The sequence below is a fragment of the Schistocerca gregaria genome, chromosome 1, assembly GCF_023897955.1.
Source record: "Schistocerca gregaria isolate iqSchGreg1 chromosome 1, iqSchGreg1.2, whole genome shotgun sequence".
NCBI lineage: Eukaryota > Metazoa > Arthropoda > Insecta > Orthoptera > Acrididae > Schistocerca > Schistocerca gregaria.
In genome coordinates, this window is record NC_064920.1 from 970,460,510 (window position 1) to 970,486,658 (window position 26,149).

At 42.3% G+C, this 26,149-nt stretch overlaps 1 protein-coding gene across 4 annotated transcripts in view; it reads left to right on the top strand.

The window, feature by feature from the left end:
• Positions 1–26,149, top strand: part of LOC126276649 (probable glycoprotein hormone G-protein coupled receptor) — a 1,482,411-nt gene that overhangs the window by 1,229,732 nt on the left and 226,530 nt on the right. For all 4 annotated transcript variants that reach the window (XM_049977295.1, XM_049977293.1, XM_049977296.1 and 1 more), the window contains one exon: positions 10,137–10,254. In XM_049977295.1, the coding sequence (XP_049833252.1) occupies positions 10,137–10,254 (118 nt within the window). The remainder of the gene's footprint in view (positions 1–10,136; positions 10,255–26,149) is intronic.

Below are 26,149 nucleotides of genomic sequence, written 5' to 3' on the forward strand. Positions count from 1 at the left end.
ATATATCAACGCATCATTACATGCTAATAATGCGTCTTCTAACAAGGTGGAATAAAATGAAAAGTCATGGAAAAGCTAATGGATAAGTATTTAAACTGTACCTATGAAAAAGAAAATATATAAGCGTCATATCGAAGATTGTTATCTGCTTACTTAAAAAGCAAACACTTAAAAAGAACACGGAGTTATCCTATATATTGACGAGGGGTGGGACAATATTATACAAGGTGAAAGAACTATAGATGACGAAGTGTTAGGTTAAAAAAGGAAAAAGAAAGTGACGGAAGAAAAAAGGATTGAGGATACGGAATGAAGAAATTACAGACGCAATAAGAGACAGCGAATTATCTCATCCATAAGCATTACAAGAACAAATGTATGAAGCAAAACAGATATAGGGAAAAACCAAATGAGGCAAAAATGTGATAATGAAACCTCGCTAAGAATCTCGGGAGAAATTTATAAGAGCCGTTGAACACGATACACTTGGGGGATAAATAGCAGTCTGTAAAGGACTTAAGCATCCAAACAGTGAAGATAGAGATGTAGCAAATATAAATATAATCGAAGAAGAAAAATGGATACAACATTTCCGGGATTTATAGTCTAATCACTCCCTGGGAAAAGAAGAAGAAGATGATGAGCCTCTTTATGGAAATGTGGATCCCATTGCTTCAGAAGAATTACAAACAGCATTAAATGAAAGAAATGAGAGCAAGAATACAGGAAAAGATGGAATAAAAGCAAAGACATGAAGATATGGGGGTCCCATAGTAAATCAGAGATTTCTGAATCTAATTATAAATCCTCAAATGGATATCAGATTCCAAGATCCCAGTCACATGCCCAAGTTATGCTTAAATTTAAAAAAAGGTGCTAGAAACATGTGAAAATTGTAAGGGAATAAGTGCTTTGAATGCAGGATATAAAATGTGTCCAACAACATTAAGTCAAAGAGTGGAGCCATCACAGATATTTTGTAGCTAGAAGAACAAAACTTCTGTAGAAACGAACGATCCTGTAAATATGCCACTTTCACAGTTGAGCAGATAATAGAAAAAGGTAGTGAATGTAACCATGAAACTCATATAACTTTTATTAATTATGAAACAGCATTCGATCGAGTACGAAGGGAAAAACTATGAGAAACCATGACTCAAAGAGGATATCCGAACTACCTAATCAAAATACTTAAACATACAGATAAAAGATGGCCAGATGCGAGTGGGACTCGCTTACTGAGTGTTCAGTACAAATTCATTGCGGAAATCTAAAATCTCTTCTATTTTTGCCTGTTATCGACATAGATACAGACAAAGTGGCGCTGCCAGGGATTCCAGAATTTTTTAGAAAGTTTTTAATTTAAATGATATAAATGTGACATGAAGTCGTGCAGAAGGCAGGCGACCATTGTTCTATTAATCGGTAGTTCTCTGTTCAGGCTGAATGGGTCGCCAAACATCAGGCGAGGCATGTTTTTTCATGTACAACTTGAAACGCTTATCTACGTTCAGTAATTGATCCTGTATATCTGATGATGGATGAGCTCCAACGCGTCATATGACCCAAACATTTAATTGTGAACTGACCAGTAATGATGTAGATGTAGGTGAACGTGGTTCCTTGCGTGATGTTTGACTTTTGCTATTGCGACCCAGCCAGTCTGAATGCAGAACTACTGTTTGCTTTAATTTAAAGTTTGCGTCGGGCATCAAATGGTAAAAGAAATATTATTTCCGTGTGATGTAATTATAGATCATCAATTTTCGAAATTTTTTCTTTACTTGTACTGTGAAACATTGCTCGTTGCCAAATTTCATGATTCTTTGTCAACAGGAAGTACCATATAGGTTCTGATCAGTGAGTTTGCGAGTATCAAAATATGTGATATAAATGGCCGTACCTTTTGATTGCACTGACTTGGAAATTAACGTTTACTATGTCACCAAAGGCTTATAAATCTTAGTATCTGGCATAAATTTAAACTTGATACGTCTACTCGTGCCTCAGAAAAAGGGCTCTTAAGAGACGGACAAACAGAAGGAGAGTCAAATAAGATAACAGAGTCAGAAAGAAAACACTTTTGTCTTTTTATATAATTTTAAATTTACAGTTTTCGGCTATTTTCGTTTGGTTGTGCTGTTAAACCTTCCTTTTTGCCAAATATCATGATTCTAGGCTAACGTGAAGCAGCCAATAGATTTCGATGAGTGAGTTTATGATTATCATAATATGTGATATAAATGGGCGTATCTTGTGACTGTATTGATTTAGGAGCTTCACTCCTTTACACCGACAAGGGACCATAGATCTCAGTACGTACAATACGTTTCAACGTGATACGCCTACACGTTCCTGCGAAAAAGGGGTCTTAACAGACAGAGAGTGGAGTAACAAAAACAGTTTTTTTTCTTGTGATATAATCACAAATTTATTATTTTCGGAATTTTTTCTTTGTTTGTCTGAGAAAGCTACTTCTTGACACATTTCATGATTCTAGTCCAATGGGAAGTACCCTATAGGTTTTGATGAGTGAGTTTTCGAGTGTTAATATATGTGACATAAATGGTAGTATCTTTTGACTGCATTCACTTAAAAGCTCCAAGCTTTTACATCGCCAAGCGACCTTACACCTAAGTTTGTGACATACATTTCTCTTTGTTGAGTCTACCCATTTATGAGAAATAGGGTTTATAACAGTTGGACAGACAGACGGACAACAAACCAATCGTATAAGGGTTCGGCTTTTACTGATGAGGCACGGAAACCTAAAAATACAAACGCCTTACATGTCGGAAACGGAAGGTGTAGTAAAAAGAAAAATATAAACTAAGGTGTAAGGTAGGGTTTTAGCTTGTCTCCTATTTTGTTTACATTTTGTTTGGACGATCTGGTTACAGGTATTAAGAGAGACATTTTGCGCTGAAGGTGACGCTATTTGCTGATGATCAGAGTATAAAAAAAAAAATTAAGACGGGCGGCAAAGAGCTATATATGTGTTACAGAAGTTACGTGAGAATTACAATTTTAATTTTGCCATAAATAAAATAAAAACAATGGCCTTAAAAATACTGTTAAGACCAAAATTGTAATCAGTGATAGTCCTATATTAAAACAAGGCATATAATTTAATTACTTAGGAACATATGTCAGCTATAAATAAGATAATGGTTTAAAAACAAGTTTTAGCAAACATGTGGTACACTAAATAGATGCCTAAAAATTAAACCAGAAAAGAAACACGAATGAACTTCTACAAAGTAATGACTGTGCCTGCCTTCTTCCATGGACCTGAAATGAGCATGTCCACAAAGCTGATAAAAACAAGATTCCGAATGGAATTCTTAAGAACAGTAGAAGGATGTATCCTTTCAGATAAAACTGAAAATGAAAAAATAAGGAAATACCAGTAATTAATCCTTTGGAAGGCAAAATTGTAAACGATAGAAATGATTGGAGGTAGTGTGTTGATGGATTACCGAAGGAGAGGAGCTCAGGAAGAGAGCTGTACTGTAGACCTAAGCGAAGGTAAAATCAGGGAAGACAGTGTAAATGATGGCATGCTATGTTTTGAAGCCGGATCAGCCAACATTACCTAATACACGATGTGCAGAAGAAAAAGCGGAAGAACTTACATATTTCTGTATTAGTAAGCAAACGATAGTTGTGCAGATATTGGGCGATTCGGGTAAGAACAATCACCGTTTCTACGAACGTACATCAGTGTTCATTCAGCTGTTTCAACCGTACAAAACGAATTCTTTTGACAGTGTAGTGCATATATGAACGTGATCTACAACTCAATAACGCACATATTTTTTACTTGATAGATGTCTATAGCGAAAGGAAAAGCAGAAATGTACGGAGGAACATTGAAATACAAGTAGAACAATACCAAGATTTATGAACACATGCTTCTTAATGTAAGGCTCACCGGTTTAGTAGTTTGCTACATTGTAACTCGTTCAGCTATTGTCATTATCCACTGTCATCCCAGTCGTTTATGTTGCCTTGTATGTTTGAAACCTCTCTCTGTTCTATTAGAATGGTAATCCTGGCTGGGATTGCATGCTGGTCTGATCTGATTGTAAACGTTCTGAAAAGAACTGTAATCCAAGCTGCCTACTCTTTCATGTGCACAAACGCAGTCTGACTCAATATTATCGTGTACACAGGTGTCCACCCTTTCAGAGGGAGTAGCGACGAGTACCTAAATTTTCAGTTCTGCGGTTCTCATAGACTGTGCACCGACTCAGCACGTGAGGCGAGGCTAAGTACTGTTCTCAAGGTAAGGACTGCTGACGGATGGATACTTTGGTGAGCGTCGGTCACCTAAACCAATGGAAGCATGGGAAAGCCTCACATGTGAACTCGGAAGCTGGCGGCCAAGAACCAGACAGGAGATGCTTCTCCCTACCTCCCCCTCCTCTCTCTCTCTCTCTCTCTCTCTATACATTGTTGCCTCCCGATACGACCTTTGCCTACTGTTCTACGATCCATTCGGAACTGTGTTCGCTACGACCAGCTCCAGACGTATGGTGTCTTCCTCAGGTGCGCCATGTGTCTTCCCGAAGACATAATAAATGGCGTCAGGGTTCTACCAGAATTTCCCTATTTTGATTTGAAACTATCACTCGCCGGATGCACACACATTCGCCTATCCTTGCTCCGTGCTGCACATGTGAAACACATTCACCTCGCCAACTGACTTCGAATATTATTCTGACATACATTCACTCCGAATCTTTATCCCTGGAGTTCCACCGACACCTAGAAGAATATCTGCCGTTAAATTAACACACACACACACACACACACATGAAAATGAAGTAAATGACCAGCCAATGGTGCGATGATGGTGGATTTGGAAGGCGAGGGGTGAGGGGGTGGGGGTGAGGAAATTCAGATATTTATGTATATGATAAATTTATGCAAAACTATGTACAATATGATGTAAAACAACTTGGTAGGACACACATTAACGGTCGTGTAAGGTTTCCATCAACAGAGAAAGTAACCGTTACACGACATAAAAGTCAGCTGCTGTTAGAGAGCCTTAGTCTACCTTCAATAACGGTATTGAGCATGAACCATGAGGCTGGGAGAATAAAAACAAATAAAACGACTGCCTGTGTCACACAAGGCTGGCTCCATTCTGTCTCGCCAGCCGGCAGTGTGATTTTGTCACCATGCAAAGGGAGAAGCTATTTTCACACATTGCTTGCTCCGAAGTGGTGTCAAAATGACGTGTAGTTGTCCAACAGCACATTTCCAATAAGCCTTGCATAATAATGGTACCAGCTTCTCCCGTGGATGAGTGGTCCCTCAAAAATCGCGGAAACAACAACTAAATAATTCACTTGCAGCAATATAATCTCTTCTCTGAGGCTTCTGCCTAAACACACCCTCCGAAATCCCGGCTTATTCAGAAATAAACAGCCAAATATTTGTTCCACGCAAGAAATATGAATGTCATTACTATTCGTTTCACTCGCAGCAACTTCATCCTTCGTTTTGTAAACAGACGGAAGTCACAAAACCTGAGAGACTCGTTCCTTAGACAGCGCACTCTTTTATGAAAATAATATCAAATATTGCAGAACGCACTTTTACCACATTCATAAGAAAGTAACAATGTGGTAAAAGCGCTAAGATGGAAAAAGTAGCATATAGCAGTAACCGAATCTACTTCATTCGACTCCATAATTCACATCTTGAACCGATACGCTATGCCGAAGACATGCAACTTTGATCTCGAGAAGGCTTTAACCGCCGATGTTATAAGAAGCGACACCAAGGGGGACGTGTCTATGATGAATCTTTAGTGTAACGTTGCCTTGAAACTGCATACTGTAAATTATTACACAAGAACAGCGAAATCGTCGAAATCAATATGACATCTGACGCACCGAGTGACACTTCATTCTGACATCACTTCCCAGTAAGCTGAGCACTTCGCTACCTTCTCACCAACACAAACAGTTCCGGAATCTAGCGCTGCCAATAAAATTTCAGCATCACAACGCAAAGACACGTGCACAGACTTCTCCGCCAGCTACGTGTACAATGCTGGTTTCTGAGCATAGAACTCCAGCGTACCTTCCGGTTCCTGTTGATTGCATCGTCCGCCATACTGCGGTCAAATGAAAGGTTTTCAGTGGTCTACACATGTTGCTCGTACAGATTATTTACTTATTTGTGGTTATAAACCCCATCTCATTTATTTTAATGGTATACGAAACAGAACTAGAAGACCAGCACAATATTGCAGAACTTCATTTCAGAACGGTGGCATAAACAAAATAATTCCTTGCTTCAGATAAACTAAAACTTTTACAATCTCTCTTGTTGTTTAGTTCCTGAAAAGGGTAACATAAAATTTAATTTTTCAGAAATACACTGAAGAGTCAAAGAAACTGGTACACCTGCCTAATATTGTGTAAGGCCCCGCGAGCACGAAGAAGTACTGCAACACGACGTGGCATGAACTCGACTAATGTCTGAAGTAGTGCTGGAGGGAACTGACACCATGAATCCCGCAGGGCTATCCATAAACAGTAAGAGCACGAGAGGGTGCCGTTCTCTTCCGAACAGCACGTTTCAAGGCATCCCAGATATGGTAAATAATGTTCATCTATGGGGAGATTGGTTGCCAACAGAAGTGTTTAAACTCTAAACACATTCCTGGAGCCACTATGTAGCAATTCTGGGCGTGTAGGGAGTCGCATTGTCCTACTGGAAGTGCCCAAGCCCATCAGAATGCACAGTGGAGAATGGATGCAGGTGGTCAGGCTTATGTACGTGTCACCTGTCAGACTCATGACTAGACGTTTCAGGGGTCCCATATAACACCAACTGCACACGCTCCACACCATTACAGAGCCTCCACCAGCTTGAACAGCCCCTGCTGACATGAAGGGTCCATGGATTCATGAGGTTGTCTCCATACCTATACACGTCCATCCGCTCAATACAATTTGAAACGAGACTCGTTCGACCAGGCAACATGTTTCCAGTCATCAACAGTCTAATGTCGGTGATGCCGAACATTGGCGAGGCGTAAAGCTGTGTGTCGTGGAGTCATGAAGGATACACGAGTGGGCCTTCGGCTCCTAAAGCCCGTATCGATGTTGTTTCGTTGAATGGTTCGCGCGCTGACACTTGATGGCCCAGCATTGAAATCTGCAGCAATTTGCGTACGGGTTGGACGTCTGTCACGTTGAACGATTCTCTTCAGTCGTTAATGGTCCCGTTCTTGCAGAGTCTTTTTCAGACCGCAGCGATGTCGGAGGTTTGTGGTTTTGCCGAATTCTTGATATTCAAGGTGCACCCGTGAAATGGTCGTACCGGAAAGTCCCCACTTCATCGCTACCTCGGAGATTCTGTATCCCATCGCTCGTGCGCCGACTATGAGACTACGTTTAACCTCATCTAAATCTTGATAACCCGCCATTGGAGCAGCAGTAACCAATCTAACAGGTGTGCGAGACACTTGTCTTATATAGGCGTTGCCGACTGCAGCGCCGTATTCTGCCTCCTTATATATCTATGTATTTGAATACTCATGTGGGTTCAAATCCTCGTCCGGACAAACTGTCTTAATTTTTTGTGATTTTCCTAAATCGTTCAGTCAAATGTCGGGATGGCTCCTTTGAAAGGGCACAGCTGATTTCCTGCCCCATAATTCCTTAATCCGAGCCCTAATGACCTCACTGTTGACGAGATGTTAAAAAAATGGCTCTGAGCACTATGGGACTTAATATCTATGGTCATCAGTCTCCTAGAACTTAGAACTACGTAAACCTAACTAACCTAAGGACAGCACACAACACCCAGTCATCACGAGGCGGAGAAAATCCCAGACTCCGCCGGGAATCGAACCCGGGAACCCGGGCGCGGGAAGCGAGAACGCTACCGCACGACCACGAGCCGCGGACGACGAGATGTTAAACGCTAATCTTTCATTGTTCGTTCGTCCCTTCCTTCCTCAATCACTCTGTCTCAGGAATGTGGCGTTCGCATCACAATACTTGTCTACCGCATTTAACGTCATGAATATATTCGCGGCTGTGCCACATTCGTATCGAAAGATGTAGACACCTGGCTTTTGCTGACCTACATCTGTAGCTACAACTACGTGATTATTAGTGCCTGGCAGATTCAACGGCCCACATACAAGCCATTTCTCTACCATTCCACTCCCGAACAGGTGCGGGAAAAACGAACACTTTGATCTTTCCGCAAGAGTTGTGGTTTCTCTTATTTTATTGTAGTGATAATTTTTCCCTGTATAGTTTGACAAAAATAAAATATTTCCACATTCACAGGAAAAGTTGGTGATTAAAATCTCATGAGAATATCTTGCTGCAACGTAAGACTCTTTTGTTTTAATGAGTACCCTCGTATTTCGAGTGTCATATCCGTAGCACTCTCACTCCTACTTCACGATAATACAAAATGTGCTGCACTTCTTTGAACTATTTCGATGTCCTCTGTCGCTCCTATGTGATGTAGGTCCCACACCGCCCACCAATACTCCAGAAGAGGACAGACAAGTGTAGTACAGGCAGTCTCTTTAGTAGACTTGTTACATTTGTAAGTGTTTTGCCAAAACCATGCAGTCTAAGGTTCGCCTTGCTCACAACATTATTTATGTAAAAGTTCGAATTTAAGTTATTCTTGATTGTAATCCATAAGTGCTCTGAAGCCTGTAGATCTGTTTGATTTACCGTCCAACTGAAATTTAGCGGATTCCTTTTAGCACTCCATGAGGATGACCATACTTTGCATCGTTTAGAGTCAATTACTATTTTTTGAACTTGTCTAAATCATTTTGCAGTTGGTTTTGATCATCTGATAACTTTATAAAATGGAAAACGACAAAATCATCTGCAGAAAATCGGAGAAGATTGTTCAGATTTTCTCCTAAATCGTTTATATAGTTCAGGAACAGCAGAAGTCCTATAACACTTCCTTGTGGCACGCCAGATATTGCTTCTGTTTTACTCCATGACTTTCCGTCAATTACTACGAACTGTGACCTTTCTGAAAGTTCGTCTGTAACGTTACAAAGAAGACTAGAAGGAAATACATTGGACACCACGTTTCCATAGAAGTCTACCGATCTCTCCAGATATTAGGCCAGCACAAAGTAAATAAGCGATTGCATGTGATGTTGCCACGAGACAAATGAATATTTTGTCTCCATAATTGGCACTATTTGTCATTTCTGCACTTAATGGCCTCTATTCTCTATGAGTGTTGTTGTAGATTAATCTGAAGATCCGATTAATTTGCGTGAAACCGGTTGTACCGCGATCCCACAATGAATGAGTATTGGCGGATACAAACAGACTCTACAAATTTTCCCACAATTTGTAAAAATATGTTTTAATTAAATAAGCCATTCTTGGCTTCTATTTCTCGGTCTCACTTTCAAGCTCTTTTTCATGTGTTTTTCGTTTTGATTGTAACGCCCACTCAGATGGGCGATCTGAGAACCCGCTCCGTCGGAACACTGTTCATACGTGTTGTAATTCTTCGGCGCGGCTCTCATTGTCAAACTGTTCGAGCTCCATGGCCCAGAGTATTTAGCACCGATTTTTTTCTAAGGGGTCGGGATGGCTCGAGGCTCTTTTTCAAGTTCCAATGTGAATTTTATACTGGAATGTACAGAGTTTAAATGTTCTAGGAACTCCTCATTTCTTTTTTTTTTTTTCATGTCGTCTTATCGCAAACGCATGGTCAGCACATCGTTAGCAGGTCCCGCGGAGGTTCGAGTCCTCCCTCGGGCATGGGAGTGTGTGTTTCTCCTTAGGATAATTTAGGTTAAGCAGTGTGTAAGCTAAGGTACTGATGACCTCAACAGTTAAGTCCCATAAGACTTCATACCCATTTGAACATTTTTGAACATCGTTAGCATCAGGTCGGTTCCAACTTGACGGATTCTAGTGTCTTTGCGTTATATCCTCAAAATATTGTATGCAACAACTCGGCTGAACACTCGGAAGCACACCATCACTCGGACGCAAGCCTGCAATCCCAAGAAACCACGGGTGTTGGAAAGTGACGACCATTTGAGTAGCCGCAGTCGGCCCAAGTTGGCAGGCATGAGAGGGAGTGTTTGTGGTGTGCAGGGACCTGTCGCAGACGGCCATCACGCAGCTGCCCACCAGCGGCCTGGGGGAGCTCCACCGGCTGCGGCTGGAGGAGGCGCCCCACCTCACAACCATACCCTCCGTCTACAGCTTCAGGGTGAGTACGGCGCACAGCTCACCAGTTCAGGCCAGCTCTCCGCTTTACACTTCTGCTTTGCTCGACCAAATAAAAAATTCTTAACTCAAAAACATCTCAGCAAACTGTCATCATTCCAGTACTGTAATACCAGATCTGGTACGTCCAACATCCCGGCGCTATATTTGCCTAACACTAAATCTTTGTACATCTCCTCCATTTTAGTCATACTGTGGTGGAAAAAACTGCACTGGATACTACGTCTTATGCAGAAACACTGAACACGTTGTTGTTGACGATTCCTTGATGCATCGAGTTGTGTCCTATCAACCATTCTCTTCTTTTTTATCAATTTGTGATACAAATTTCTTTTTTCAGCAGTTGGATTCAGTACCCCTCACCACTCATTCGATCAGTACATCTAATTTTCAACATTCTTCTGTAAACCCAAATTTCAAAAGCTTTTACTCTCTTCCTGCCTGAACCTCTTCTTGTCCACACTTCACTTCCCTCCAAGGCTACAATGCATACAAATACGTTTGGAAGATACTTCCCAACAAAAGTGAGATATATGTGTACAAGATTTGGTTGAAGTCTTAGGAGTAGATGTGGAACATACTTACACAAACATACAAACACACACACACATATCCATTTTTAATATGTATGGATTCAAGATATATACTAACACTTAAAATGTCTCTCTGCTTTGTGTATCTATTAGCTATTATTTATACATATACACTCCAGTCCTTGTATTGTGAGACACAGTCAGTGCAGTGACCACTATTCAGACCAGCTGATGAATGCAAATATTGTGTCACACATTGTTTAATCTGTGCACTAATCATCAAAGTTACCCACACGCAATAAGTGTCCAAGCACAAATATCACTCTTGATGTAGACTTCTCCCAGTCCATGTAAATTCCATGTATAAATATACTTCTAAGATTTTCTCCACGAATTACTAATATACAACCAATTACTCATGTCTTTACATACATAAGTGAAATGGAAACAAAATTAGTCATTAGTGTAGACATTTCTTAAGCTCATGATGAGGAAAATAGTCCCTTTATTCTGCTGGCTCTAGGATAGACTAACAAGTAGCTTCCTTCACGAGAGATTCTGACTATTTTATAAGGACCTACGTTACGTAATTACTATTTACGGGTCTTACACTGGAGAAGAGAAGATTTTAGGCGAGTTTTCAAAAGTATTGTATATACTTGACATCTTGTATACAGCTTAGCTTCGTACCATAATAAGTTTTTCTCATGTGTGCTTGTTCTATAAGTACGACTTAACTTTGCCTTACTCTGTCTTCCCAAGAGCATTCTTCTCGGTTAGTTGTGGAAGAGGATCCATCCACTCGTTACTTTGCTTTACCTTGCATACAAGTTCAGCTGGTTGGTTGGTTCAAATGGCTCTGAGCATTATGGGACTTAACATCTGTGGTCAATTAGTCCCCTAGAACTTAGAACTACGGAAACCTAACTAACCTAAGGACATCACACACATCCATTCGAATCTGCGACGGTAGCGGTCACGCGGTTCCAGACTGAAGCGCCTAGAGCCGCACGGCCACATCGGCCGGCAGTTCAGCTGGTTTATACTGTGCAGAGTAAAGAGACAAGCTATTTACTATTTTCTTGAATAGTCCAAGATATTCTACCGCATGTATTTGTTGGTTAGCTGCGAAAGTGCACATAAATCTATTAAATGCACGAAAAATTCTCTCCAGTCGGTTACTTTCTAGATTAAATTTCGGTACTAAAATTTGCGTAAGTTGGTGTGCAAGTAAAAATGGTCTCCATTTTCTAGTGGTGAAATTTGATGCATTGTCAGAAAGGAAGGCCGCAGGCGGTATATAATCACTTAGAATTCTTTTGATAATCAAGGTGTCTGTGATAGATTTTCTGGCACATAATTTGACAAGTTTTGAGAAGATATCATAGAGCGTTACTAGGTACAGGTTACAACCCTAACTGAAGGTAGAAGCCTGGTGATATCAACAGATAATATTTGCTATAGTTTGGTAGGCAGTGTGTGACAACATTTGTTTAATGGTTTTGTTTTCTGAAAAGACGCGGAAGGTTTCATAACACTGGGGTCCACAAGATACCGAGCGAGTGTGTTACGTTAGACAAACAGTAAGCACTGTGGATCAACGCAGGAAGGAGCAAGAGACGTTTTATCGCCTACGCTACCTCGAAAACTCTGCTTTAGCTGAGCGTGCTTTAGAAAATGCACACCGGATAAAATCTGCGAAACATCCGTCGTGGCTCACACAAATGGCCTTTGGTATTTTGTAATTAAAGAAGACAGTGAAATAAAAATCACTGATAACACCATAAATAGAGTCAGTGGTCTGCATCTCAGCACAGCGTGGGATCCAGCAATCGCGTGATTGAAGCAGGCGTATCAAAGCCCATATTTCTACACGATATCACCAATGCACTTGTAGTACAGTATATGGGAGTTTTCTGTACAGTACAAAACAAATGTCTTCCCCTAACGTCAACATGTCAGCCGCATTCCGAAAATTAAATAGGGAACGGAAAGTAACTTAGAAATAAACAAATAAGTGTTGGTTCGCAAGTCTATAAATATTAATTGTAGTTTTAATTTATTGGTAGTTAATACTTTAGAAGCGTAACAATTACATTTTCGATTGGTCGGAAATCATGATGCAGTTGTTAACAAAAGGAAGGAAGATTTGTATTGAACAACGTTCAGGGTTTGCAGCCGGATGAAGTCTACATCTTGCCACGATACTTCGATTGATAACCATTTAACCATCATCAGGTGAGTTTCACATTGGACATTCATTGCTGGTGTACGTCACTGACTTTGTACGAAAAATTAGTGCGGTGGCGTATGCGCAAAGGTTTTCGCCACATGACCGCCACTTATCGAGTGTAGCACTGTTTGTCAAATGTTGTTCCTTTTGAGGCACACAGGCGCATCCCGTAATGTTGATAACGCATGCAATCCTTCTGCCGATCTGTGGGACCGCGCAGTTGGAATTCAGTAGTAAAGATAACGAAATGAACTGTAGCTACACGTATCAGGGCATAAAATTTTATCTTTGTGAATAAATTAAAGAAATCACACTGTCGCATGGCTTATAAAGTTGAATGCCGCCATCGAGATTAATAAGATCTCTCATTGAACCTATTTCCACAGGTTCGTTTAGAATTGGATCCCAGGATTTCGTCGTGAGCAAGATTTTCTTGAGACGACAATGCGTAGAGTGCCTCGTGGTGACACAGTGCTCAGCTATGAGTGACTTGTATTGTACAGTAGTGTATGGAACTGGGGACCCAGAAACGACGGAGAGGCTTCGTCCCCGCCCTAGCCCTCAGTGGTTCACAACCCCACAACAGGCTACAGCAGTCCACCCACCCCACCGCCGCCCCTCACCGGACCCAGAGTTATTGTGCGGTTCGACCCTCAGTGGAACCCCCCGGGGAACGTCTACTGGCCCGCATCTCGTGGTCGTGCGGTAGCGTTCTCGCTTCCCACGCCCGGGTTCCCGGGTTCGATTCCCGGCAGGGTCAGGGATTTTCTCTGCCTCGTGATGGCTGGGTGTTGTGTGATGTCCTTACGTTAGTTAAGTTTAAGTAGTTCTAAGTTCTAGGGGACTGATGACCATCGATTTTAAGTCCCATAGTGCTCAGAGCCATTTTTTTGAACGTCTACTCCAGACGAGTGTAACCCCAATGTTTTCGTCGTATAGTAATGATGGTGTATGCGAACGTGGAGATAGTGTTTCCGCAGCAATCGCCGACATAGTGTCAGTGAGGCGGAAGAAGGGAAACCACCCCGCAATCATCGAGTCAGATGGAAAACCGCCTTAAAAACCATCCACAGATTGGCCGGCACGCTCGACTTCGATATTTATACGCCGGGCGGATTCGTGCCGGGGACAGCACAACTTCACGCCCGGAAAGGAGTCCGTTAGACCGCACGGCCAACCGGGCGGGCTATGAGTAACTTATTGTGCAGAGGAAAACAAGTGTGTTGTTGTGTAAGCACTTTTCAAGAATTGTGAGTGTGATCTGATCAGTATAAGCTTTGCCACATTGACGTGGTATCCTACAGGCTACAGCGCTTCGCAAACTGAAATCATGCATTACCAAACCGACAAGAGCAAAGATCTTTGTAGGACTCTTCCTCGTTTAGATGAAATGTTGCCCACGTATGGGAGGAACTACCTGGATTTTAATCGCTCCTTCTGTTTATCATCTTGTGAGTCCACATTTACTTGCCTTTATAGCTGTCCTAATCTGATGTGAAGAATACCAATAATCTTTCAGCACAGGTTTTGGGTCTTACAGCTCCTTTGCAGTGAGTCTCTATCAGACATTTCGCATGCTAAAAATAGCTACTAGTTTCATTAAGACAAACTAAATTATTCATTTTCATATCCACCTGTGCGAGCTTTAGATATGAGAACAGTTATTCGAATGCGTAAAGGTTCATAAAACATATGTCGCAGCAGTGCAGCAGACTGGCAAATGGCAATAGGCCGTGATCTGTCGCACAAATCCAGCTTTCCTGGAGAGCTCTCCATGCAAACACGCGATAGCACACGGCCCCAATTGATGTATTTCCGCCCCGCCCCCTCCCCATCCCCTTCTCTGCTTTCGTTGCCGCTAAATGCAACGTCACGTCAAATTCTCGATATTGCTGGAGTCTGCTGGAAGAGTTTAATTGAACTGTATTTTTTAGTAAATATACGACGCAGTGGAGAATTAAAGCGCAGTTAATTGCATTTGCGATTTTTTTCGCCACCGTTATGAGAAAAATTTTTATGCGCCACGTACTTTTATCGCCTACCCCGCTATATTCGTTTCCGTCACTGTGCATTGATTTTAACAAACTGCGCTAGCATGTACTGAAGCAATTTGGTTGATTAATCTGCCTCCAGCTTTTTTTTATTTCAACATGGTAAACTAATTTGGACCGTGCTTACAAATGCCGTAGAGCGATAACGCGGGCCCAAGAGAATCACCTTCTCACTTTACACTGGATCCAGTACCTGCCACCTGTCTAAGATCTTCAAGTTAGTACGCCACATCTCAGAGCTCCGGGTGAGACGGCTCAGAAGCTAAGAAACAGGGACCCTGCCCAGGAAGAGTCCTCGGCACACTCATGAATGAGCATAAAGATTGTGAACAACGAATTGTCACAGTATGCAGGATATCTCTGTTGGCTACGTACAATGCAAAACTGTAGAAACCTATCTCCAGCTGCAGTTGGAGTTACCAATGACGGCGGCCAAGTTTAAGCATGTTCGGCACACTTACGTCGCTCTTTCTTCAACAGCCAATGAGCGTTCTTTAGTGTTCTGGGAGCTCTAGAGTGGACGTCGCAGAAACCGCGAGCATTAAAGGAGATTGTTACTAGTTGTTTAGTAATTTTTTTTCATTTGTTGCAAATTTCATAGCTCATATGGTGGCAGGCGAAAAATTTCTGATGTTACTGTGACCTAGTTGATAGTGGTAATCGGGCTTAGTGGCTTTTGGAGTCGTCTCTAACCAGGATGCGACTGCTCAACAATGTTAAACACTATATTTTTGCAATAACCGATGTCAAGATATCTACAAAATTTGATCGATTTCTGGTTAGACACACCCATGAGCAGACACTACTTTTGTCTTGCGCTTCTAATTATGGTTACTCTGAATACAGGTCAGTACTTCGTTATTTCGTCACACGCTGTAACAATAATTAGCACACACAATTCTCACTACTATACGAAGTGTGGCCAGCGCGGTTGGTGCGAACACGGATTTTTGGGCACTCCATACATTTTTTGAACATTTGTCAGTAATATCACTTGTCACGATTCAATATAATGGTTCACTGAGAGTCAACCCGCAGCGGTGGGAACATTCTCAGCCGATACGACATGACCGGGTGCTCAGTCGATGACAGCTCCAACCCGACTACTATCACATTCACTCACTTAGCTCTCACGGCGTTTGACAATCCAGTTCACCTGTCTGAAGTAAAATGTGTTTCTCTGCATGCTGCAGTTCAACGCGCCACAAAAATTGTAGAAGACTCGAGCTAGCCACGAGTGCTTGAGCAAGATGTGTGTAACATTCGATTGTTTGATCACGTCAGTCGTTCCAAAGCTCAATTGAGCTGGATGTGGCGGGGTATGCTACGTTCTTCTTCTTACACTACTGGCCATTAAAATTGCTACACCACGAAGATGACGTGCTACAGAAGCGAAATTTAACCGACAGGAAGAAGATGCTGTGATATGCAAATTATTAGCTTTCCAGAGCATTCAAACAAGGCTGGCGTCGGTGGCGACACCTACAACGTGCTGACATGAGGGAAGTTTCCAACCGATTTCTCATACACAAACAGCAGTTGACCGGCGTTGCCTGGTGAAACGTTGCTGTGATGCCTCGTGCAAGGAGAAGAAATGCGTATCATCACGTTTCCGACTTTTGATAAAGGTCGGATTGCAGCCCATCGCGATTGCGATTTATCGTATCGCGACATTGCTGCACGTGTTGGTCGAGATCCAATGACTGTTAGCAGAATATGGAATCGGTGGGTTCAGGAGGGTAATACGAAACGCCGTGCTGGATCCCAACGGCCTCGTATCACTAGCAGTCGAGATGACAGCCATCTTATCAGTATCCCTTGCACGCTCCCCCTGCAGTCGCGCTATCCTCTGTGCCCTCGGTGGTTCAGATGGATAGAGCGTCTGCCATGTAAGCAGGAGATCCCGGGTTCGAGTCCCGATCGGGACACACATTTTCAACATGTCCCTAATGAAATACATCAACGCCTGTTTGCAGCTAGGGTGTCCATTTAACTATCATTTCATTTCTAGCAAAGCTGCATGGTCATCTACGGTAACTGTTCTTTCGGGAACAGATACTATCGTCATGTACAGACAGGAGCGCCTGCGATGGTGTACTCAACGACGAACCTGGGTGCGCGAATGGCAAAAGTCATTTTTTCAGATGAATCCAGGTCCTGTTTACAGCATCATGATAGCCGCATCCATGTTTGGCGACATTGCGGTAAACGAACATTGGAAGTGTGTATTCGTCATCGCCATACTGGAGTATCATCCGACGTGATGGTACGGGGTGCATTGTTTACACGTCTCGGACACCTCTTGTTCGCATTGACGGCACTTTGAACAGTGGACGTTACATTTCAGATGTGTTATGACCCGTGGCTCTACCCTTCATGCGATCCCTGCGAAATTCTACGTTTCAGCAGGATAATGCACGATCGCATGTTGCAGGTCCTGTGCGGGCGTTTCTGGATATAGAAAATGTTCGACTCTTGCCCTGGCCAGCACATTCTTGAGATCAATTACCAATTGAAAACGTCTGATCAATGGTGGCCGAGCAACTGGATCGTCACAATACGCCAGTCACTACTCTTGATGAACTGTGGTATCGTGTTGAAGCTGCATGGGCAGCTGTACCTGTTTACGCCATCCAAGCTCTATTTGACTCAATGCCCAGGCGTATTAAGGCCGTTATTACGGCCAGAGGTGGTTGTTGTGGGTACTGATTTCTCAGGATCTATGCACCCAAATTGCGTGAAAATGTAATCACATGTAAGTTCTAGTATAATATATTTGTCCAATGAATACTCGTATATTATCTGCATTTCTTCTTGATGTAGCAATTTTAATGGCCAGTAGTGCAATAGACTGTACTACAACTAATTAGTGTGTAAAGGAGACTATGATTATGCGTTCTTATTCGCAGAATGGCAGCCCTCCTATTATTCTTATAAAGCTGTCCAGTTGTACGATTTTTTCTCGTACACGGCGTTACTGGTCGGCGACTTTGACGTTGCGCCGAATGTATAAGGCAGAGGAATTAGTTCCACAGCCGTCCTCACACGTGTGGAGTTGGCTGATACGTATCTTCTCGTCGTGCTGAAAACAGCGTCGGATGCAAAGAGGTGACCACGCGACGCTGCCGGTGATAGATTGCCACTCGCGCAATATTAAAATTCCGCGCAGGCCGGCGCGAGGTGAATGCTCCACCCAATGGCCGCGCAGCTGATGGACTGTCCGGCTATTAAGTAATGAGTGCTGCGGCCGTGCGTGAAACCAAGGGCAAGGGGAAACAGCGTGCGGGTGGCGGGGGGAGGGGGGGGGGGGGGGACGAGCAGGGGACACGTGGCGGCGGCCGCTACTGAGTGCCCTCACTGCGGACAGAGGCGAGAAACAAAAGTAAAACCGGAATGCTGGCCACTGCATTATCTCAGGGCGAACGCGCTGAAGCGGAAATTTGAATCACGGAACACAAAACCATTTCACTGTGTGACTCACATGGCTCACCCTCGCTAGAGGACAAGCGAAGATGGGATTAATGAAGAATAGAAAACTTCATATGGTCTGTTTAAGTTAGGTACTCTCTAAGGTTTAAGGTACAAAATGTGTCGACAAAACTGTCTGTAGACAACCTATCACAGCCCCGTGTTATCGGCGGCGATAGAAAATCGCTTTAAGTGACCCGCCAGATTAGCCGAGACCGCTAATGTGCTGGTTCCTGGACTCGGGTAGGCGCGCCGGCCCCGTATCGAATCCGCCCTGATGCTTAACGACGATGGCCGGTGTGCCGGCCAGCCTGGATGTGCTTTTTAGGCGGTTTTCCACATCCCAATAGGTGAATACTTGGCTGACCCCCACGTCCCGCCTCAGTTACACAGCTCGCAGACATGTCAACACATTTGCACTATTCCATGGATTACACTAGATACAGACAGTTGGGGCACACTAATTCCAGCCCAGGGGGTCTGGGGGGTAGCATGAAGGGCATCCGGCCACCCCTTAAAATAACCTTGCCAAATCCGATTAACCATGCCGACCCTGCGTCGTTGCGGGAAAAAGGCACAAGCAAAAGAAAGAAAATAGCTTTAAGTCCGTCTCATAAAAAATCATGAAAAAATATGAATTCACGTATGATACAGAAGTATCACGTCATACCTGGGAAACTACTGAACTCAATGAAAAACTTTTCTTTTTCGGTGGTAACCATAAAACTTCGCTTGACAACGCCTCATCAAAGTTTTCTACAACATTGCGTTTACTATGGACAGGGTAGGTACAAAAACATACAAAAAAATCACGAGAAATGCATGCTTGAACATAAATGCTGATGATTGTCAGCCCTGCAGGCTGTACAGTGTCAGATCACGAACGGCACGTGAGTGCATTGTGTAGGAGGCAAGAGAGTTACAACGTGTGCAAATTGTTGGTGCTCGTGTAATGAGTGCTTCCATAACCAAGGTTGCCAAAGTGTCTGGCGTTTCATGAGGCAACGTATCGAAGATTTATTCCGCCTCCAGGGACAGTGGAAAAACATAAAGCGCTATGTCACAACAAGGACGACAGTGTGTGTTGAGTGATCTTGACCGACGATCATGGCAAAGGACTGTGATGAAATATAGGGCGGCAGCTGCAAAAGTCATTGCAGAACTGAATGTCGTACTCGCGACCCCTTTCGTCACATAAAAAACTCGAAGGGAGCTGCCGAAGCAGGGAAATTCATAGCGAGCTGGAATTCCAAAAACATTCATCCAGTGATGCAAATGCCCCTAACAAGACAACATCGTACCCAAACCATAAGGCCTGGACTATCGAGCAAGAGAAGAAAGTCATTTGGATAGATGAGTATTGTTTCGTATTGTTACCAACTTCCGACGGTGTTTACGTCTCAACAATGAAATATGGTGGCAGTTCAATGATGATTTTTGCTGACATGTAGTAGTATTCCATAGACCTCATCGTTACTGTGCAAGGTCGATTACTGTAGAGGATTTTGCGGCCATTTTGGCCGATCTGGTCCGTCACATGGTACAATGTTTTTTCCCCAACGGTGGTAATGTGTTCCAAGCCATCAGAGCCCCTGTTCACATAGTTCATATCGTCTGGAACTGGTTTTGTCAGCACGACGATGGTCTACATTGGAGAGATGATCGCTATCCACCTCCATCATCGTTACTCGACCTTGCCAGTATTTTGCGGGAATAACAGTATAAGATTGATGAACGTGCAGCTTCTCTAGAATGAAATGTTAATTAAATCGACATCCTAGCTGCAAACATGCGTTGATATACATTATTGGGGCATGTTGAAAAGGTGTGCCCCGATCAAGACTCGAACCCGGGATTTCCTGCTTACGTGACAGACGTTCTATCCATCTGAGCCAGCGAGGGCACAGAGGACAGTGCGCCTGCAGGTACCTATCCCTTGCACGCTCCTGGTGAGACCCACATCTCCAACATGTCCACACCACTATATTCGTAGTGCGCCTAATAGATGTTCTTTTGGTAACAGATATAGTTAAAATATGGCTACCCGGCCACTGACCTTCTTGTACGAAAGCACACGCTATGCCCCAATTCGTACAGGACTTGGTATATTAATCTTCCACGAGTAATGAGTATGATGGGCAAATATCTATAAGGCACACTGTGAATGTAGTGGTGTGGACATGTTGTGAATGTGGGTCTCTCGGGGAGCGTGCAGTGGATAAGTCTCTGCAGGCGCGCTATTCTCTGTGCCCTCGGTGTCTCAGATGGATAGAGCGTCTGCCATGTAAGCAAGAGATCCCTGGTTCGAGTACTGGTAGGGGCACACGTTTTCACCATGTCCCCTAGGATGTATTTCAACGCACGTTTGCAGCTAGGGGGTCAATTTAATTATCATTTCAGTATAAAATTCCCCTGAAAGCCATACATGTCCTGCATTTGCCAATTCCGAGATGACTGGAAGCTGTCTGGCATGCCAATGGTTTTCCTACACCTTATTATGCATGGTAATGTATAGTGTTTGTGGTGTTTCCATATTTTTGTGCAATCCTTGTGTAACCTTCAGAAAATGGTTATTTTGTAATTTTGTCAATATTTAATCAGTAGCAAGCATAAAGTTTAAATTTTATATTTCCTATATAAATGTGTCATAATTTCTGAAAGTCGCGTGTGCTATAGAGCTCAGCATTGTATCTAAGTATAAGTAAACTTTGTTCCTGTCTTTAATTAGAACCTGGGTTTTTTTTCTCTTGAAATAAGAAAAAGTTTCACGTCTGGAAGAGTTTCTTACTTGGGAACTGGCAGCTCAGTGCTTTGCACAGCGCGGGTTGCATCACAGTGGGAGCTGACAATACTAATACAGTTCCTACCAGTGCATTGCTGGCGGCAGCAATCCAGCCCGCTCTCTGTTAAACTAATTTAAACAACATTATGGCTAGGTGATAAGGGAGAACTACTTATTACAAGTTTTCCTACAGTACAAATATGCAATGGAACCACAAGGCTCCAACTGGCTAGGAATTGCAGCTAATCAACAACGATAGAGTAAATCAAAGCTTTACAGTGCATGTGGTTAGTGAGGCTTAGAGAGGCTTAGTCTCTACCACTGACCACGTGGTTCATTACCATCATGAAACAGTACCTTAGAGAAGATTTTCCAACAAAATAAAATGATTACTTCAATTTTTATACAAATTGTTCCCTTCTCCCTTTGTCTCTCTCTCTCTCTCTCACTCTCTCTCTCTCTCTCTCTCTCTCTCTCTCTCTCTCTCTCTCTCCCTCTCTCTCTCGTTCCCTTCTCTCTCTCTCTCTCTCTCTCTCTCTCTCTCTCTCTCTCTCTCTCTCTCTCTCTCTCTCTCTCTCTGCCGACCGCGGTGGCCGAGCGATTCTAGGCGCTTCAATCTGGAACCGCGCTGCTGCTACGGTCGCAGGTTCGAATCCTGCTTTGGGGAATGGATGTGTGTGATGTCCTTAAGTTAGTTAGGTGTAAGTAGTTGTAAGTTCTAGGGGACTGATGAACTCAGATGTTGAGTCCCATAGTGCTCAGAGCCATTTGAACCATTTTTGTGAATACCGCCGTTTGGAACGTTTTAAGGTGACGTGACGGCCAATGTGAATTTGACTTAAACAAACAGAGCCATTTGAACCATCTCTCTCTCTCTCTCTCTCTCTCTCTCTCTCTCTCACACACAGACACACACACACACACACACACACACACACACACACACACACACACAGAGAGAGAGAGAGACACACCCTCTCACCTTCCTTCTCTCTCTGTATCTCATCTTTGTGAACGTGTGTTAACTCGAACTCTTCTAAATCAGGACAGTTCCACAAAAAAGAGGTAACGTCTAGCAACAATGATGAGTGGTTTGTACCCCAAAGTACGGGAGACGCTGAAAAGTAAGTTTCGTCTTTATTTTCAATACGGAATATTCATTGGAAAAAACATACACGTCGGCATCATGGACTACACACCTTGCACTATTTTTCGACGTAGTCGACACCGACATTGAGACATTTCTTGTAGCAAGAACCAATTTGAAGAATCCACTCCGGTAAAACTGCGGTGGAGGAAATCGTCGCTCAACCTGTTCCACATCAGCAGTGTTTCCATTTGTACATGTGGAAGGACGCCCACTTCGATCTTCATCCTCTGCATTCTGCATTTCCTCTCTGAGCAAGCAACACCAGCAACCAACTATTTCATGATCTCTTCGCCATTTCGCCATACACGGTCTGTAGGCGTTCATGGATGACGGGCACACTAGTCTCACATGCCCATTCATACCGGATACCAGCACGCACTTCCATTAGCGACCACGTTGTCAGTAAACGTCCGTCTGCCATGTTGACATGTATTCAGGAGCGCATCTCTGCTGCCACTCTCTCTTCCTCTGCGCTCTGCGCATGCGTCGTTCCTCCTCTGCTGATGCTCCTTTCATCACTGAACCAGCAATGGGTGTGGAAGCATACGGCGTTTGTTTCACCTGGTTACTACCTTCTCTTTCAAGACCACCGTCACTCGTACAGCTTCAAACATGCTTTATTTAATTCCTAGCTCTATCATTATGCAATGCTTTTCTGGTTCGGGCGAGCTGTTAAATTAGAAACATAAAAACGCCATCAGGAATCGGAAAAAATAGAAAAAGATAAGAACCATCAGGCATAAGTAACTACCAGACTACGTTGCTGTTTCCCCCATATCGATTCCAAATTAGAAGACCACTACAGCTCGCTCAGTTGTACTTAACATCTGGCTACAGAAAACATACTGCTAATCTGGTACACGAACGACTGCCCCAATGGAAACGTTCATAGATAACCTTGACACAAAGTCACTTCTACTCGGTCAGAGATTTTGCGCGATCACAAAAGTAAAATTTTTGCCATCGCAAACTATAGCGATGTTAATTGATAAGGCTCAGAGAGAGAGAACAACCTTACTATTATCTTATCCTCTACTTTATTTTATTAGTTGATGAATACACCAACACAGCGTATTCAGACCTACTGTGCTTCCTTTCCACTAACTATTAAGTATTTTAAAACACAAATTTCATTGATCTTACTGATAATAATTAAGCACAGTAGCCAAAAATCCTCTGCATCTTATGTTAACATACTGGTTTCTAAATAATCAAAATGTGCAAACACACACACACACACACACACACACACACAAAACTCACACAGAGGCAGAACAGTTTAGCTACTTACAGATGTTTTTAGAATAGTCTGAATTATTTCTCTCTGACTTATTTTTGTGTCTAGAGCAGTCAGAGAACATGTGGTTGATATCGTGAATCGCCTTACAGTCGCAGTCTGGTGATTGATGTGAATTCTGTTGAGATGTTGAATATTAACTTATATGCGTGCGTTGAAAGGAATGAAATTGACTCTCTTTAGTTCGACAGTAATGTATCCTAAAAGACTTTACACTTTTCTCAGTGTTAAACTGAAGAAGCTTGGTATGCAATTGAGTTATAACAAAAAAATGCAGTAGAGATACTTGAACATAACAGAGAAAAGTGTGGATACAAGTTAAGAGATTTCTATCGTACATGTTTCCAGTAACGTTCCACACTTTGCAATAGGGACATTGCATGAAGTGAGTCAAAGTAATACATGGGGAAAACCCTTCTCTATTAACTCACCTGCTCCGAAATGTACTACGTCTCCACAGTTCTTAGTTGTTCCACAACTATCTCCTCTCTGAAAAGTCTTTCACCACTCCATGCTTCTGAGCAATTCTTTCCAAAACCACTTGTCGGATGTTGGCTGTGGCTCCTAATTTTGAATAGTTGTCCCTTTTGTCTAACTCTTATCTGTGACAAGATCTGTTTAAGAGCCACAATTATATTTGTTCCTGCAAACATTCTCCCTTATTAAATTTTTATGCCTTTCCACTGCTTTTAAACTTTCTAACATCAGTTTATCACTTACCACTTCCTAGTCTGTTTTACCCTGCTCCCTTGCTATCACCTGAATTTGTCTTACAGCAATGAACACTTACAGAGGTACAGCCTCCAATTCTTGCCTGATCTCTATATTCAGTTTTTCCAATTCAATTTCCAATCTGTTCTTTTTTAATCGCCTTAGTTACTTTAATAATTTATATATGCTCACACTTATTTTAATTCTATTGCACATTTTGTTTCTCATAAATGGTTTACAGGAGGGCATAATGCATTTCAATGATTTTACTTGTCCTAGGTACGCTATGGGGAGTCATTACACACTTTTCAGAGATCTCTTAATATGCTATAGTACCTGTATCCACTGTGGCTGCTACTTTTGGTATATCAGTTGCAGTACACACAGACAAACCTATCGTCTGTTCAGACATGCATTGCGACAGTACAATATCTGTCCCATCAAATGGTCTGATAGATCACTTACTACACACCGAAATATGGTCCATATTGGGTGCCTCTTGGCACATTATAATAACGCTTATGTGTAATGCTTTTGGTAAATCAGTCAACTGAAACTAATCTGTTTCTGATTCCATTCTAACAAGAATAGGGGCTTTTACTTTCCTTGAATAGACAGTGAGTGATACTATTCGCTCTGAGGCAATGAGCAGGTAAATTATAATCAAATAGCAAATAGCATCCAAATAACACAAATTTCTCTAACTATGAGGGCAATTTTAAATTGCATCACTGCTGTGTAAATACAATTGAGAAATACACAAAATTAGTCAGTGACACAGAGGATAATCCGCACCATTTCAAACCAAGGATTTAAAGACATCATGCTGTTCCAGGGTATATATAAAACTAAACCTAGCACTGGAACAAGATAGACAATTATTATAAGTGTTGTTCACAAATCAACGGTTCCTCCACACATTTGAACACCTAAAAACAGGTCTAAGGAAATAGCAGCAAAAGTTCTAATTGTGTCCCCGAGCATAATTATGTCTGATGAATGGCATGCATTCACTCACTACAAGAGTAGCCACAAACGATCCAGTGCACCCAAATATTTCCAAGTAATTTTGAATAATTTCTACCCTGATTTTACCAAATTTTCAAATAAGTATACCTGGATAATCTAACTAATCTGACTAACAATATACGTAAAGTCATGACAAAACCCTCAAAATCCGATGGGTTTGTTTTTTGCAAAACATTTCCAAATAGCACTAATGGAATACTATGTGTATCAGGTGCCTAAACAAAAAGACCAAAGGCGTACTAAATTTCCACACTGGCTCGATTCATGGCAGGTAAATGTGTTTGCATGTTCTACAAATATCACTTTGGAGTTACTAAGAATGAGCTGTGGTGACTGCAAGCTGCCTCTATGTCGTTACCCGATTGCTGAAAGATAGCAGTCATTCACATTGCAAAATGCGTATGTGCTATGGGTCTTAATATATTTACAAGGGAATGAGGTTGTGTGCCACTAAGCCAACTCTTTTCAGTATAAACGACTCCAATGCAGCCATATGGGAACGACACAGGAAATCTCTACAATAAATAGACGAAAATATCTGATAAAATGAATACTATGATATTTGAAAATATTACACATTTACAGAACCATAGTTCACTGGTACCCAAATTCACGAATTACAAC